We start from the raw sequence: 15,845 nt of genomic DNA on the forward strand, positions 1-15,845 counted from the left end.
GTACCGAAAGTATTTCACAGGGGATTTAAAAAAAATGAAAGTAAATTACTTTGAACCAGTCTAATGTATGTGCATACACATGCTTTGCACGTCGAAAACTCAATGGTAAAACCGCATATTGTTTCCTAATTAATGCGCTTACTTTTACTTTCCCAGCCCAGTCAAACTTGCAACCACACGAAATACCTGCAATAATTAGCTTTAGTCCTGCTGGCACACAAAAGAAGCGGTCAAGTAGTTTGTTAAGGCGGCGGACAGTAAACCACTTCCACTTCCGAATTCAAAATGCGTGCGAATTAAGTGATTTACAAACACATATGTATGCGTGTATTGATATCCCTTAATATACATACATACGTACATACATATTTTTGGCTTAGGGTTGTTAATACAAATCTAACCAGTAGCCTGACAATGTCACCTTTTTACCCTTTAATGATATATTCACCTACAAAAATACAGCCAGCTCCAAGTAGGCAACCGGTAGCTTGTTATGGTAAATTGACACCAAATAAAAGTGCATATGTATATAGACACTCTTGCATACATATGTACATACTGTATTTGTAGTATAAATATACTTGACAATTTTTGGAAGCCGATGACCGTTGACTTCAAGTCCAGCTGTAATCTTAGCCACTGCCTAAATGTAGCTCAAAGGCTAGTAGCATTTGAACCGAAGCGAACTGAACCAAATGACATATTGACAACAGCAATTTGACACCTGAATAAACCGTAACACTTAAAGAGACTTGCCGTCTTTAAAAGGTGGTTGAAAAGGGTGAGCTCATATTTTCTGTCAAGACGACAAATGTTAATACGCCTCGCTGACCTTTTTGAATCTCTGCGTTAATCCTCGTTCCGTAGGTTTGCTGTTTGAGTGCTTGAAAGTGCCGGCTAGGTGGGTAAATACATATATGGCACTAATTAGCTCGTGGTTTGAGGTACTGGCGACCTGACATCTGCCGCTAAAACTCAGCCGTTTGACTTTTGTTAAACAACGAATACATTTATATACAAATACATATCCTGGTTGGTATACTTATATGTGTGTGTTTTTCGCTTTTCATTAGAAGACTGCCCGCAAGAGCTTTCTAAGTTAAGATAAGGACAATGGAAAAATGAATATGTGGATAAGTATTTATGTACATGTGTAAATACGACTTCTTCGTCTTGTTATTTGTCGCTACAATCGTTAGTCGGTTTGAGCCGATACCAAAGACTTCGGCAATTGTCTATTTCATTTGCGATGTTGGGCGCTCTTGCTTTCGTTCAACAGCCATGAGTATGAGTGTCTTGTCGAGTCGAAAGATCTTTTTATCAGAGTGCTATCATCCATACATACGACATGTCCAAGCCAACATAATAATTGTATTGTTATGCCGGATTTCCACTCTGCAATAAATGACAAACAAATTTTAAAGACAAATTTAGGCAATAAAAACGGGTGTCGCTATGTTAAAAATATGTCATTTGTTCTGTTTCCACATGCCATTTGTTTAAAGGTAGGACATTTCGTTTAATTTGTTTGGGGTAAAATTGAATACAAATTACAGTCGAAATAACTAAGGGCCAATTTTAAATGAATATTTAAACGGCATTTAACTTTCGTTGCGTTTCAGATTAACTTTATTTAAATATGCCAAACAAGTTGCAACACTGTTGATTGCTCCTTGAAATTGTTGTTGCATTTGTTTATGGCCATTTAAGTGTGGATTAAATGTATGATCTGAAAATGAATTTTTGAAGTTAATCAACAATCTCTACTTAAATAGGCCATATGAAATTGGGCCTAAATGTATTTAAGCACATCAAATTCTGATTGTTTTTATTTTATTATCTGTCTTTGTTTGAAAGTTTGTTTTTCGATTGCCACATGAATTGAGTTTGTACAAAAAATCATATTTGTGTTTATACAAAAAATCATATTTGTGTTTATACAAAAAATCATATTTGTATTATAAATATGTGAAAAAGGATAGATTCTCTCACGGCTCTCTTTGCACTTAGAAATCTAAAATCTATAGTTCTTCAAGTTTCTAAATGAAGTCGTTTTTTTTGGGTAACTACTTATACGCGCTGCTCATTTTACATATATACAATTTTCAAGTCAAGTCAAGTCTTAAGTCTTGCATAACTGAGCTTTAAAGCACTGCGACCTTAAGAGCTATTGTGCCCCTTCATGGATTTATAGTGTGTCCATTATTACAGTATCCGAGAGAAACCTTAATATGAAACCTAAATTTACAGATTTCACTTCCCCCTCGGTTATTAGATGTTCACCCAGGTGTCTTTTGCGTTTGTGCATCAGTGCAGCACACTCTTCTAAGATGTGCTATGCTGTCTCAATATCCGACCTGCAAAATATGCATCGCTCCTGCGAGAAAATTCCCAGTTTAGTCAGGTGATAGTTCAGCCTGCAGTGTCCTGTCAAGATTCCTGTAACAATTCTTAAGTTATTCTTTGATAAGCTCATACATTCCTTGAAGCGTTATAGGTTGTATGCTCCTAAAAGTGCTTTGAACTGCTCTAGACCTGGTAGATTATCCCAGTAACGATTTCGTTGAGCCTCTTCCTCTAACCGGATAAGGGCAGAGAGTGCCCCTTTTCCTATGCAGCAAAAAAGTTCTGGACCGATGAAAGGGCTTGATGTTTCTTTTTTCCCTAGTTTATCGGCGATCTCGTTTCCTTTAATACCAATATGTCCCAGAATTCTGAGAACTCAAACTCGATTGGTCAGACCAAGAGTATTCGGCTTTCATCACCTGTTTAGATGTTACCTGGTGAGATCTGAGGGCCTTGATAGCCGCTTGGCTGTAAATCACGATCGCAATGTTTTAATACCGGTAGTTTCGCTTGTATTAAAGTCCGCGCATCTTTCTATGTCGTAAGTTTCAGCCTGGAAAATGGACATATGTTTTCCCCTGAGTTCCGAGTATCTTATCCTCGGTCCAACTACTTTTGTACAAGTAAGCAAACAAAGCAAGGGATTTCGACATCCGCGGTAGCCGAGTGCTAAGAGTTGCGTGCTACAAGTCTGTAGGTGCCAGATTCGATCCTCGGTTGGACCGGTTGCCAATTTTTTTTTTGTTTTTACTTTTTACTTATTTGTTTTTTTTTTTTATTTATATGTTTAATTTTACTTTATTTTATTTTCATTTGTTTTATTTTATATCACTTTTTTTCTATACATTTAAATTTTTAGACTTTAATTTTATTAAAAAAGTCAACAACAACTAACTGAAAGCAACGTTAAAAAAGTGCAGAACTAATAAATTAATCAATACAAAAAAATTTAAATTCTACCGACTGTGGGACTCGAACCCACGACCTTACGGCTCGTTAATCCGCATTACTTCCGTCTGTCAAAGCACAATTTTAATCAGATCAACTGGGCCGTTAATTCAGACCAATGCTAATGTCTGTTTATGCTTTTATTTCGCTAGCTGTTCCCGATTTCGGGACATTAGATTTTGTCGCAAAAAAGTTCATTTTCTACACTGTGCACGACGCACAGAAGAATATTTGTGACCTGGTCTACGAAAAGGGAGCTTACGTGCGAAAACTAGTTTTCTGTGAAAAAGCTGTTAAAAGTAAGCAACTCGTTTCGTCAGTTTCTCATTATCTCGTTAATTGTCCTCCGCGCCGAACGTCCAGTAAGTGTTGTTGTTGGTCCAGTAAGTGTTGTTGTTGGTCGGAATATTATTATAGTTCATCGTGTAAGTTGCTAGTGTGGAACATTTAAAAAAGTAACACTGAAGAAGTGACGTTTACTATTTCTGTTGATTATCGTCTTCGCATTTCGCATGAAATGAAACATGAGTGTTGATGAGGAGTTCAGTGCCGTATACGGACAATATTTCCATGAAAAGGATGATGAAAACGATGATGAAAACTATGAAGAGAGCGATGATGATGAAGACGAAGTACCAGGTCCATCTTCCTCAGGATCAACACGTAAAAAGATCTCAAGGAAAACGACAACAAAGAAAAATACATAAACTACTCAGCATTATTATTTTTGGCCCATAATACGTTTTTCTAGTGTATAATCATGTCTTTATAGCTTATAATTCAATGTATTTTGTTCATTACCAATAAATTATATTTTGTCGTATTTTTACTCTTCTTTCTCTACATTTTTAGTACACTTCTAAACAAGTTAGGATTTTCTGCTTTTCACCACGTGAAAAGGCATCTCATCTTCCATCCGAATCAACCAAAAAGTGAAAATTGATTTTTTGACACCTAAGCCCCCTAATTGCTTATTAACCAACTAAAATTGAATCTAATCGGATAGGAACGCAACGATTCAGTGCTGCACTGAAGAAAAAAGCCCAAACTTGGCATTATGTCTATAGAAATGTATATTTCTCAAAATTTTAATAACACAGTTCCTTTTCATGCATAATTCAAAATTAAATGCGCTTATCGTTTCCCAACGTGTTTAAGTGCATTTTTACAAGATTTGCTCGCTGGCTTATTGTTATCGTTGCTTTTCAGCCTATTCAGAACTGCATTAAAATATGCATGTTTTTATCTGTCGCTTCGTGCCACTGCATAAAAACACATCACACAGCAGGCTTTGCAAAACAAAAGACGGATGCCAATGGAAACCTTCGGCTTTGTGCCAACAAAGAAAACATTTTTTTTTTAAACACGTAAAGTATGTATATACTACATACTCCTATATGTGTTCCATTACACGATCCTTTCAAGTGTTGCTGCTGCCTTCGACTTCTATTCAATCCCAGCGAGAGTTGTATTTCAGACAGTCTGCTGCTGCTGCTGCTGCTGCTGCTTCTGCTGTTGTTTATTGCCGCCACTTCGAGTGGATATTTGCATTAGGCAAATGCAAAACGGAAGTATTCTTAACGACTACTTCCGACTCCGACTGTGAAGTAGAGGGTAGACGTGTTTAAAGAATACCAACAACAACAACAACAACAAAAAGTATATAAAATAAAAATAATCTTAATTTAGGTCACATGCAGCGGCATTGAGCAGCGTAAATGAATGAATGAACGGACGATATGCATTGTGGCACATGTGCATGGGTTTGTGCGTGCGTTTGTCAGGCAGCTGCCCCTTTCAGCAACCACCGTTCATTTGCTTGCTCACACAATTGCTGCATCTTTCTTATTGTTGTTACTGTTGTTGTTGTTGTTGTCTGAATGCCCCAGCCATATGCCCTTCTATGTACAAGCATATATACAAATGTACATACATACGTACCGCATATGCACTCAACGCATGTGACTGTTTTACTTCCGGAACGGTTTATAAAAATTACTTGTTCCGGTTTTCTTTTTCATTACTTTGCCGCTTATTCTTAGCCTTCCTTCCGCTCGTCTGTTGTCGCACCGGCTGTTTATCGTTGGCATTGTTGCTATTTTTGGCTTTATACATATGCATACATATCTTTTATTTTTATTTTTTTTTGTATTCAACATTTGCCTTACAATACAATACGCTAATGCTCATTCATTCATACTTTGTAGTATGGATTTGCTGCTTGTTTTTCATTCATAAATTTTGTGGATTTTAGTGAATGCGGCATGTGCGTGGCGTAATGAATGACGAACGCGGACTGTATGTATTGATACGTACAAAGGCTGAATGTTTAATTTATAGTATTTCTTTCACATTAACTCAAACGCAGCGGAATTGACAGAAAGCGGGTTTAGGCTTCCTTAGTGCGAGATTTTTTTTTTTTTTTTATATGACAAACGGATGTGAGACTCTGGAAGCTTTTTTGAGTTTGCAGTAAAATTTACTTTTTGTTTCTATTACCTAAGGCACCCTAGTACCTAAAATCCATAGTTCAAAAGTAGAAGAGGAAAAATTGCTTAGGACTTGATTTTGGACCTCTGCCGTTCTCGATACGAAGAGACCACTTCTTAAAACTGTAAACGCCTTTAACTCGAAATTGAAATTTTCCAGTCGAGAATGTAGTAAAGTGGAGGAAAACTTAATAGGGCTGCGACGTTTTTTTTTTTTAAATTTTGCCTATTTTTCTTCTGTTTACTTTATATTTATCATTATTTTATTACAAAAGTATGGCTCATTATCTAAAAAAAACCATATAAATTCATATTTCAAACTTTGTTCAAACCATATAAAAATTTCTGCAAAGTTGCATCTAAATTTTCAACATTTTAATCAGATTTTTTCGAATTTTTTTGAGTATGAAGTTTTAAAGCCAATTAAATTATAGGATGCTAAAAGATCGCGTTGATTTTAGAAATTTTTTTCGGAATTTTTTTTTCTTGTATGGAAAAAATGCATAATACAAAAAAAAATAGACAAAATTTGTTAAAATGTCGCGTCCTTATTTATTTTTCCACCACTGTATATTGCGTTGTTCTTGTTTTATTAATAAATTTCTGACGCAATTTTATAGAATTTTATAATTTTTCTATCTGTCATTGAAAGCCAAGAGGCAACGGATATAAAAAAACAACAACAATCTATACGTTCGAGGTTGCGCTAGGCAATATTTTGAAATTGTTGTTAAGAAATTTGGGATTAGTTGGTGTTGGCTAATGATCAGTGTTGTCAGATTCTGTAAATTCCCAAGAAAAAACTGGATTTTCAGCAAAAAAAACTCTAGCCTTCAAAAATGAGGGGATTTCTGAAATTTTAAGGTATGATTGGAATGCTGCGAATCACATTTTTATTCAATGGAGGAAACTTTGCACCTCCATCGCTTCTTTTTCAGTTAAAGATTTACTTCTAAAAAAATCAAAAGTGATATTTTAATTTATTCTTTAAATCGGAAATTTTGACAGACCTGTACTTGTTCTGTTTGTGATTTACAGATAAAACTGTGAGTATGGCAACATCAACAAATTTCACAAAATTGTTACACAATTTTCAAATTTCTTAATCCGAATTTTATAAGCTTTTCAGGTATGTCTTGTCTGTTGATTTTTGACAATTTTTTGCCACCTGTGTTGCACATTTTCTTCCATTCAAAAATATATTTTGCTTGCGCGTTTGCATTTCATTTTCGGTTGATATTTTTGGGCAGAAAGTAACTGGCAATTTTTGCCTTTTATGAAAATGCCTTCCGATCTTGCGTGTTTCTTGGAGATTTTTCACGATATTTCCAGAATTTTGTTCGGGACTTATCAGCGTTCATCTTATTTTACTTTTCGGGACTTTTCGGAAACATTTGGAATTTGTTAGGGAATTTTCTGGATTTTTTTCAGAATATTTTCAGACTTTCCGGATTTCTTGTATTATATTTTTTTTTGTATCTTGAGAGACTTACCGGAATTTTTTCGAAACCGTTTGAAAATTTTCGACACTTTTGAATTGCCACTGGAACTTTCGAGTGCCTAAGTGCATTTCATTCTTAATTTTTCTTCTTATTTATTTGTTAGATATGGCATATTTTTTATTAACTTTACTCAGAAAGTTATGAGGCAAACCGTCACTTTTATTTTTGCCTTAAAAACTGAAAAGCAACATACATACATATAGTCGATATATCTTATTAAAAATTTTAAAGGTCATAAGATAATTTAATTCTTTTTGCATACACCAAGCCTGTGTTTTATAACAAAAAGTAAAGAAATTAAGTTACCTTTTGACTTTTAAAATTTGTAACAAGATATACTGATTATATGCTGCTTTTTAGGTCTTCAAGGCAAAAAAAAAGTCTCTGGTTTTTATTGTTCCGTGTTACATATCGCAGAACCACCCACCAAGCCTTCGTGTATCATCATCTAGGATCTGGATAGGACGGCCACGGGCTCTAGGTTGTATGGTGTGAAATTTTGAATGCAATTTCGTTTGGCTTAATCACAAATGAATCTCGTTGATATAGGAGGTCATTACTAAAATTTACTTGAATTTCGATAAAAAATACGTCTTCATGCAGTAAGCATACATTTTCTTCTTTTTCACCAATTCTGATTGTCTTTAATTGATCTATGCATCATTTTGGATTGAAAACCAATTTTTTTGTTTTAATATATATTTATGTACATAATTGAAATTTATTTAAGACTTTTTCGTATTGGTGCGGAAAAAAGCAAATAAATCAGAATTTTGATCAAATAATTGTTGCTCGTTCATGGTGCATGCAGAAGTGATCCATCATTTATCTTCACTTGTCTGCCGAAGTTAACGACACTTGAACGAGTCGGCATTAAAGGTTGGGATGATATGTATGTACATAGGTATCGATCTTGCCACGATGTATGTATGTAGATATGTAGTTCACTTCATCATCTGAAATTTGACAGAGATTTTACTTTTTCGTTCTCCGTATGCGAGCAGCAACCAAACACCAAATAATTTTAGTCTGCAATCTGTGTACTTCATACCACTTTATGCTTTTATTTACTATTCGATCAATCATGACTTCCTTCTTCAGCGCGCATAATTTAGAAGGTATTAATTTAGTCCTTAGCGGACTTAAGTGATTGATGTCTGAGTATATTATACATGTAAACACATGAAGAAATTATTTGGAAATATAGCAATAAATTTATTAAAGATTATTGCAAAAAATGCGCGCCTTTATGCACCATCTGCATAAAATACATAAGGGCGCTTACGAACTGGTAAGAATTAGTAATTTTAGATGGGCTCTGAGCCGACCTAAATATATGTACATACATTATTAGGGTGCTCCAAAAATACACAGGAAAATCAACTTCTGTAATTTTGGACATAATGCATAAAATTCCTTTCAAAAATACTAAACAATGTCTTAGTTCTTTGTGAGTAGTGAAACAGTGTAAATCCCTCTTTTTACCAAAGTACTTAATTTTCGAGCCAACTCTTTTGTGTTATAAAATATATTTGTTTTCATTAAAATTTAGGCTCATATATCTTCATAGAAATATTTAAAAATCTATAAAATTGCGAAAAAGGGATAGTTAAAGAATTTTAAAAGGCATTTCATTCTCCTTTTTTACATGGAAGAACCCATATTTACCTTTAAAATTTTGCTTACTATTTTTTATAACTGATCATCTTATCTTTTAAACACGTTATTTTATGTTCGTATTTACCTTTCTTTTTTGCTAATATGCATCAGAATTTAAGTTTTTCTAGGTTTCTGAAAGAAAATATTCTTATTCCATCAAAAAATTATTGGTTCAGACAATTTTAAAGCCATTATACGAAAAAAAGTATTTTCTTTATACAAAATAAAGGGTGGTCCATGTATCGTTTTTTTTTTATCATATGATATTTTGACAGTGACAGCTCTTTCCCGCTGGAAGTCTGGTCAGTATCATATCACTGCGGAACGAAATGAATAGCTTTGCGCTTGAACTACGTTGGAAATGAAGGACGACGACTTTGCTCGAAAAATCATCTTTTCTGACGCAGAGCATTTTGATCTCGGCGGCTATGCTAACAAGCAAAACTGCCGCATCTGGAGATCGAAAAACCTGCACCTGATAGTCAAGAAGCTAATGCATCCAAAGAGAGAGACAGTTTGGTGTGGAGTTTTTGGAACGCTGGCATCGTTGGCCCATTTTTTTTTTATAAATGCTGCTGGAAACGCCGTTTCGGTCTACGGGAAGACAGAGACATGATAAACGTTTATTTGTGGTCGCAAACTGAAAACATGGACTTGGAGGACTTTTGGTTTCTGCGGGATGGCGCGACATGTCACACAGTCCATGCCACAATCGATCTTTTGCGCGACAAGTTCGGTAATCGTGTTATCCCACCGTCAAGCTGCGATGTTTGATCTTTCGAATAAACCAGTAATATTTTCTCTTTTTTAATAATTTCTTTTTTATTATTATTTTTTAATGCTTTGGTTGTTATTGTTTTAAAAAAGAATATGTTTTCAATTTAATTAAATTTTTTGGAACTTAATTTATTTTTTTCCAATAATTTTTTTTTTTAAGTTTTTAGTAAAATTTAGTTTAAATTTTTTAGATTTTATTGTGCAAGATAAAAAAATATATAATTTTTTTAATTTCATTTAATCTAAAATTTATTTTATTTACTTTTTCTTTAAAATATTTTTTAAGTTTAATAAAATTTTTTGGAACTTATTTTATTTTCTCCATTTTTAATATATTTTTTTTCTAGTTTTTTAGATAAATTTTGTTTTAGTTTTTTAGATTTTACTGTTTAAGATAGAAAAATATATATTTTTTTAAATTTCATTTGCTCTAAAAATCTATTTTATTTACTTTTTCTTTAGAATATTTTTTAGTTCAATTAAATTTTTTGGAACTTATTTTATTTTTTTCCATTTAAAATATTTATTTTTAGTTTTTTACATAAATTTTGTTTTAATTTTTTAGATTTTATTGTGTGAGATAGAAAAATATTTTTTTTTTTAATTTCATTAAATCTAAAAATTTATTTTATTTATTTCAGTTTAATTTTTTATTCTTTAGTTACTTTTATTTTCTTTTAAATTTTAAATTTTATTGTTTCAAAAAGAGAAATACATTTTCTTTATTTCAATTTTTAAGACCTTATTAATTTTTTTTAAATTGCTTTTTTGTCATTTTTATAAATAACATTATTTTTAATCTTATTTAAAATTGAAGTGTTATTTCCTTCTCTTTTGCTTTCTTTTTTCTAATTTAATTTTCTTTTATTTATTAATTTTTATTGTTTTGAGAAGAAAAATATGTTCATATATTTTTTAATTTAATTTAATTTTTAAAAATTTTAATGCTAAAAGGCGAACAGCGCACAGTTGCCAGAATTGCCCTGTGAGACCTCAATTTTATATCTTTTCAGCAGTCACATTTTTTACGCGAATTCTTTGATTGGCTTTGTCTTTTTTTGCCCTTAAAAAGCGCTATTGCGCAGATAAAAGTCTTCAAAGTTGCAGATGTTCGAAAGCTGTCGAAAGATTGCCCAAAAAGTAACAAAAAACCAACTTCGTATGGCCTTTCTTGTTTTTTTTTTTTCAATTGAATGGGTTCTCGCGTTGTGCCTTATTTTTTTATTTTTTACTTTATTCGTTTTCTCAGTCTCGTTTCCCCTTTTTGTATCATTGTATCTGCGTCGGATGCAGTAAACGCTTTTAATTCATTCTCCTTCATTTGGCTTCTTGTTGAACGATCATTTGTTTGCCCCTAAAATGGCAATTGCAATCTTTACTTCCTCCCATCATGGTCATTCAAAAATTCTGCGAGTTTTTTGCCTTAATTTAGTACTTCCTGTTGACAAAAACAACTCCATCAATGAATCAATGAATTAATGCAGAAAGAAATAAAATTAAGCTACATATATATGTGTGTACATACAAATGAACATAAAATTTTACGACATTCGATTTTGTTGCTCGAATTTTACGTGGTCATTGATAGAAAATATAATGTTCTATTTTTTTTTTTGTTTTGGTCTAAATTCGCCTCGAGACACGACACGTGTGTTCGAAGAAGGTTTGCGCTCAAAAATATAATGCCACAAAAATCCACTCGATTTAATAAATATTTAAGTATGTACTATCAGTAATCCTTTCGTAGTCGTAAATTTTCTTGATAGCTAAGCAAAACACAAGTTCTTCATTGCCGCCAACATTGCGGTGACTCACAAAATTCTTAGTTGAATTTTTTTTGTTTGTTTCTTTTTGTGCTTTTTAATTTGGTTGTTGACTGTTTTGTAGCTTTTCGATATTAAATGTTGTTGTTGAGTGTGAATGAATTTCGAAAATAGACGACATCCGGTCTGTGGACGAGACCGCTTAAGAATACAAAAAATAGATATGTATGTACAACCAAAGACGCTTTTATATACACTCGTACCTACCCAGTAGGAAGGGAGACCAGATGCTGTTTTAATAGCCGTAGTTCAACAAAAAAAATTTGAATGAACTCTACATTCTGAGCTTATATATAATTCGCGTTTAATTTTTTCGAACGCTAGCGAGGTTCTTTGTGTTTCGTTGTTTGGGTGTTACAATGTTATGTATGTATGGGAATAGATATTTCTAGCTCTAAGGTTGGGGCATAATCTGATAACGGGAGCCTCTGTAATCTTTCGTATTCCAGGCTATTAAAATGTCTTATGGGCTTAACTTTTTTGCAAACTCTTCAACGCCAACAATAATTGAAAAATAAATAGCGAATAAAGAAATTCTAAGCGGGTTACATTTTTAAAATTAGGATACTCTTATCAGATGGAAAATAAAACAATAATTAAAATTTTTTTAATAATAAAACCACAAGCAGACTCTAAATTTGGTGATTAAATTACAAAAACTTTTCTAAAAATCATATTTTTTATCGGTTCGAGAAAAATTAGATTGATTCGGAAAATCATCTACTTAAAATGAGAGCTCAAGATCTAACCCAGTTTTTGTTTGACAAAATTTGCTATTTGGAAGAGCACCACATCAGAGTAGAGATGCCAGATCAAAATAAAAAAATTGATTTTTAAATCGATTCGAATCGAAATAAAAATAATCGATGCAGCCAGAAATAGTGAAAAATGTTTTCTTAAATTTGTCATCTCATCAACACTGAAATTACGAGCAATAATGTAAGTAATTTTTAAACCATGCATTTCTTATAATGGGTTCAATATATGTGGGGTATTCACAACGGCGTCGTATTGTTGTATGTCGTAAACTTGAAACGCCTAAAAAATGTATTAAGGGGGTTCGCAAAGTGCCATCAAAGTCATATTATGAATTTTCAGTGTTAAAAAATAGTTGGTGGTTGTTTCAAGTTCTCTAAACGTTTAATTAAGCTTTTAAAGTTTACGACATACAACAATATGACACTTACGATACCGTTGTGAATCCCTCACTAGATTAATCCAAAAACTATCAGATAGCTAACAATCGAATGTTTGCATCAACTCACGGATCGAATCGGAACTAGAAAGTCGACAAAAAATCGAATTGGAAGGGTATGATTAATCGATCTCCGATTTTAATATTCACAACGTTTTTCAAGTAAACTTTTTCTCGTAAATTTTTATTTTTATAAAAATATTGTTTATGCTTTAATCAAAACCATATATATCAAACTTTCAAACTACTTTATAAAAAAATTAGAAAAATTCAAAAAATTTTATTTAACATTTCGAACTTTTTAATCCAAATTTTAGTGGAATAGGTAATTGTTGGGTATAAAGTTTTGTGGCCCATCAAGTTTTAATACAATAAAAAGTAAGTTTCAAGCGGCTCACAAACATGCATTTTTTTATAAAAAAAATCCGAAAATCCAAAAAAGACCGGCGTCAAAAAAAAAGTAAAGTAATCAATTTGATGAAACTTTTTCTAAATTGTGTAGATATAACATCTATAGGGACAATATTTTCATAGAAAAATAACAAAAAAAGTTAACTTGAAACACATTGTGAATATCTATTAAAAAAAATTAACATGTGAGCACTTTTTTGAGTCACTGTACGTACTGCGTTGTCATGGTAGAATACGCTATTCAGCCAGCGAATCTGAGTTTAGTGGTTCGAATCCCATTGATTAACATTTTTATTTTTAAAAAGAGGACTATTTCCATTAAATATCGTCGGATGAGTAGAAGAGCGCCCTATCTGGGCTGCAGGTTTGAAAACGCCCTATCTTAGCAAACGGTTGAAGAACGCCCTATCTCAGAATCTGGTTCAAACGGACAGGCGATCTTCCACTCAGCCGTCGATATATTATTTTTTCATAAGATATGCTCGTAAAAAAATCGAATAGTTCTTTCATATGGAGAGATAAAAAGTGGTTCTAGTCACCTGTCTCTTTGTGACTGATTTCCAAGCCATCATGGACTAGCTATGATTTTGCAGTGCATGCAGACGGCATTCAATCAAACACTTACTCTAACATAAGATTGCAACTATAATCGTGTTTGGCTGAAATATTTTAAAAACAAGATCATACTTATTAAAAAAATTTGTTATAAAAAAATTTAAATATAAAAATAAAAAATTAATGAATGAATGTAAAGACACCATTTTTTCGACAGCTATTTTTACGTATGCAACTGAGTGTCGGTGTAAATATGAGTGTAAGAGTGTGTGCGCGTGATTTAAAAAAACATGCATGGTGTGGGCACTTGAATGTGCGTAAGCTGAATGGATGCGTGGGCGCTAACGTATGTACATATGTACATATGTATGTATGTCCGTACATATGCATTTAAAAGTGTCTACTTCAAAAAGAAATTTACTGTCAACAGACTTGTCAGAAACTGCAGCTGCGCTTCAAAATGCAATTTGCTTTTATTAGCTCACCAAATATGTATAGATGTATGTACACACACATCTACAAATGCATGCATATTTATTGGTCGACATCAAATTTTGCTCACCTGGAAAAACATGCTGTCAATACGAGTATGTATGCATGTACATACATGCAAAGTGGCCATTAATTTCTCTGAGGCTAGAAAAGCGATTTAAAAACAACATTTTTAATACCTTAAGCTATGTAAAATAACTGTTAGTTGTTGGCTGAAAATATTTGATTACGCACTATTTGTTTTTTTTTTGTCATTTTAATTAGGTGCTGTTATCTTCTAAATACTCGTTTTCGCTGTTTTAACGTCACCAACAGGAAATGTCGAAATAGCAACATCCTGTTTTTAAGTACCTGACTCATAAACACATTTTGTGGGCATAAACGTCAAAGAAAATATTGTTTTATGTTTACGATTTCTACTAAGGAAGAAGTGTTTGTTCGACAAGTATTTATGCAGAACCAATAAAGAGAATTTTTTTTTATAATCAAATTTTGGTGTTTATTTGTTATATTTTATAATTAATTAAATTTGGAGAATTTTTGGTAATTGAAAATTTTGAAGTTGGACATACATTTTTGGTAGTCGAAAACATTTCCATAATTCATTGCCAATTTAAATGCTCTCTGGGAATTTTGAAAATGGACAATAAATTTTGGTAGTTTTAAATTTGGAAATATTGTAATTGAAAATTAATGATTAGTTTTTGTTGCTCTCAAAACTGGTTATAAGTTATTGGAAAACAAACAAAAATACTTGCATTTACAGTATCGGTAATATCTATAGCACGCCATTTCAATGTGATATATTGTGTGCCACTTATGTTTATTTATTTATTTTTAAGAATTTTCTATTAAAAGATAGTTCATTCTTCGTCTGAGAATAAACGCCTTAATAGAAGACTCGAAACTTTAAACCAAATAATGAATATTAACTAATGTCTCTATTTTTATTATCTATTTGCAGTTTGTTGACATTGGCATTGTAACGTCCATTGAATCGAACCACAAACAAATAGAAAGCGCACGGAAAGGACAAGAAATTTGCATAAAAATTGAACCGATACCCGGCGAATCACCGAAAATGTTTGGACGACATTTTGAAGCTGACGATATGCTTGTGAGCAAGGTAAGTGTAAAATAAAATGCTAAATAAAAATACTACTAAGTACTAGCAACTGTAATTTTTTTTATTTTGCGCACAAATACATCGGTTCTATGGTTTCAATTTTTCAAAATATATTACCTGATCTAGAAAAACGGTAAACAGATCCGTAATCTACGACCCAAAATTAACTTTACGTGCCATTTAAGCGGATTTAATAAGATTATGAATTTTCTTCCAATATTAAAATTTTTTCTAAAAAAAAAACGTTTTTTCTAAAATTAAATTTTTTTCCTAAATTTAGCGTTTTTAAATTTAATTTTTTCTGTAACTTAATTTTTTTCTAAAACGTAATTTTTTTCTGAAGCTAAATTTTTTTTAAACTGCAATGTTCTATAGTTTTCTAAAAGTTTAAGTTCATTCTGGAACTAAATTGTTTTTTTCTAAAGATTAAATTTATTTCAAAAATTTATTTCTTTTTTATAAATATTTTTTAATTTTTCTAAAATTTCCTTTCATGTTTTTAGATAAAGAATTCGTTTTTTT

At 32.2% G+C, this 15,845-nt stretch overlaps 1 protein-coding gene across 1 annotated transcript in view; it reads left to right on the forward strand.

Annotated features, from left to right (window-relative positions):
* LOC118746589 (eukaryotic translation initiation factor 5B) overlaps nucleotides 1-15,845 on the forward strand; it is a 135,015-nt gene that overhangs the window by 111,840 nt on the left and 7,330 nt on the right. The window contains exon 8 of the mRNA XM_036480428.1: nucleotides 15,162-15,323. Coding sequence (XP_036336321.1) covers nucleotides 15,162-15,323 — 162 coding nt within the window. The remainder of the gene's footprint in view (nucleotides 1-15,161; nucleotides 15,324-15,845) is intronic.

This window comes from Rhagoletis pomonella, unplaced genomic scaffold, assembly GCF_013731165.1.
Source record: "Rhagoletis pomonella isolate Grant_MI unplaced genomic scaffold, Rhpom_1.0 Rhpom_scaffold_00011, whole genome shotgun sequence".
Classification (NCBI taxonomy): Eukaryota; Metazoa; Arthropoda; class Insecta; order Diptera; family Tephritidae; genus Rhagoletis; species Rhagoletis pomonella.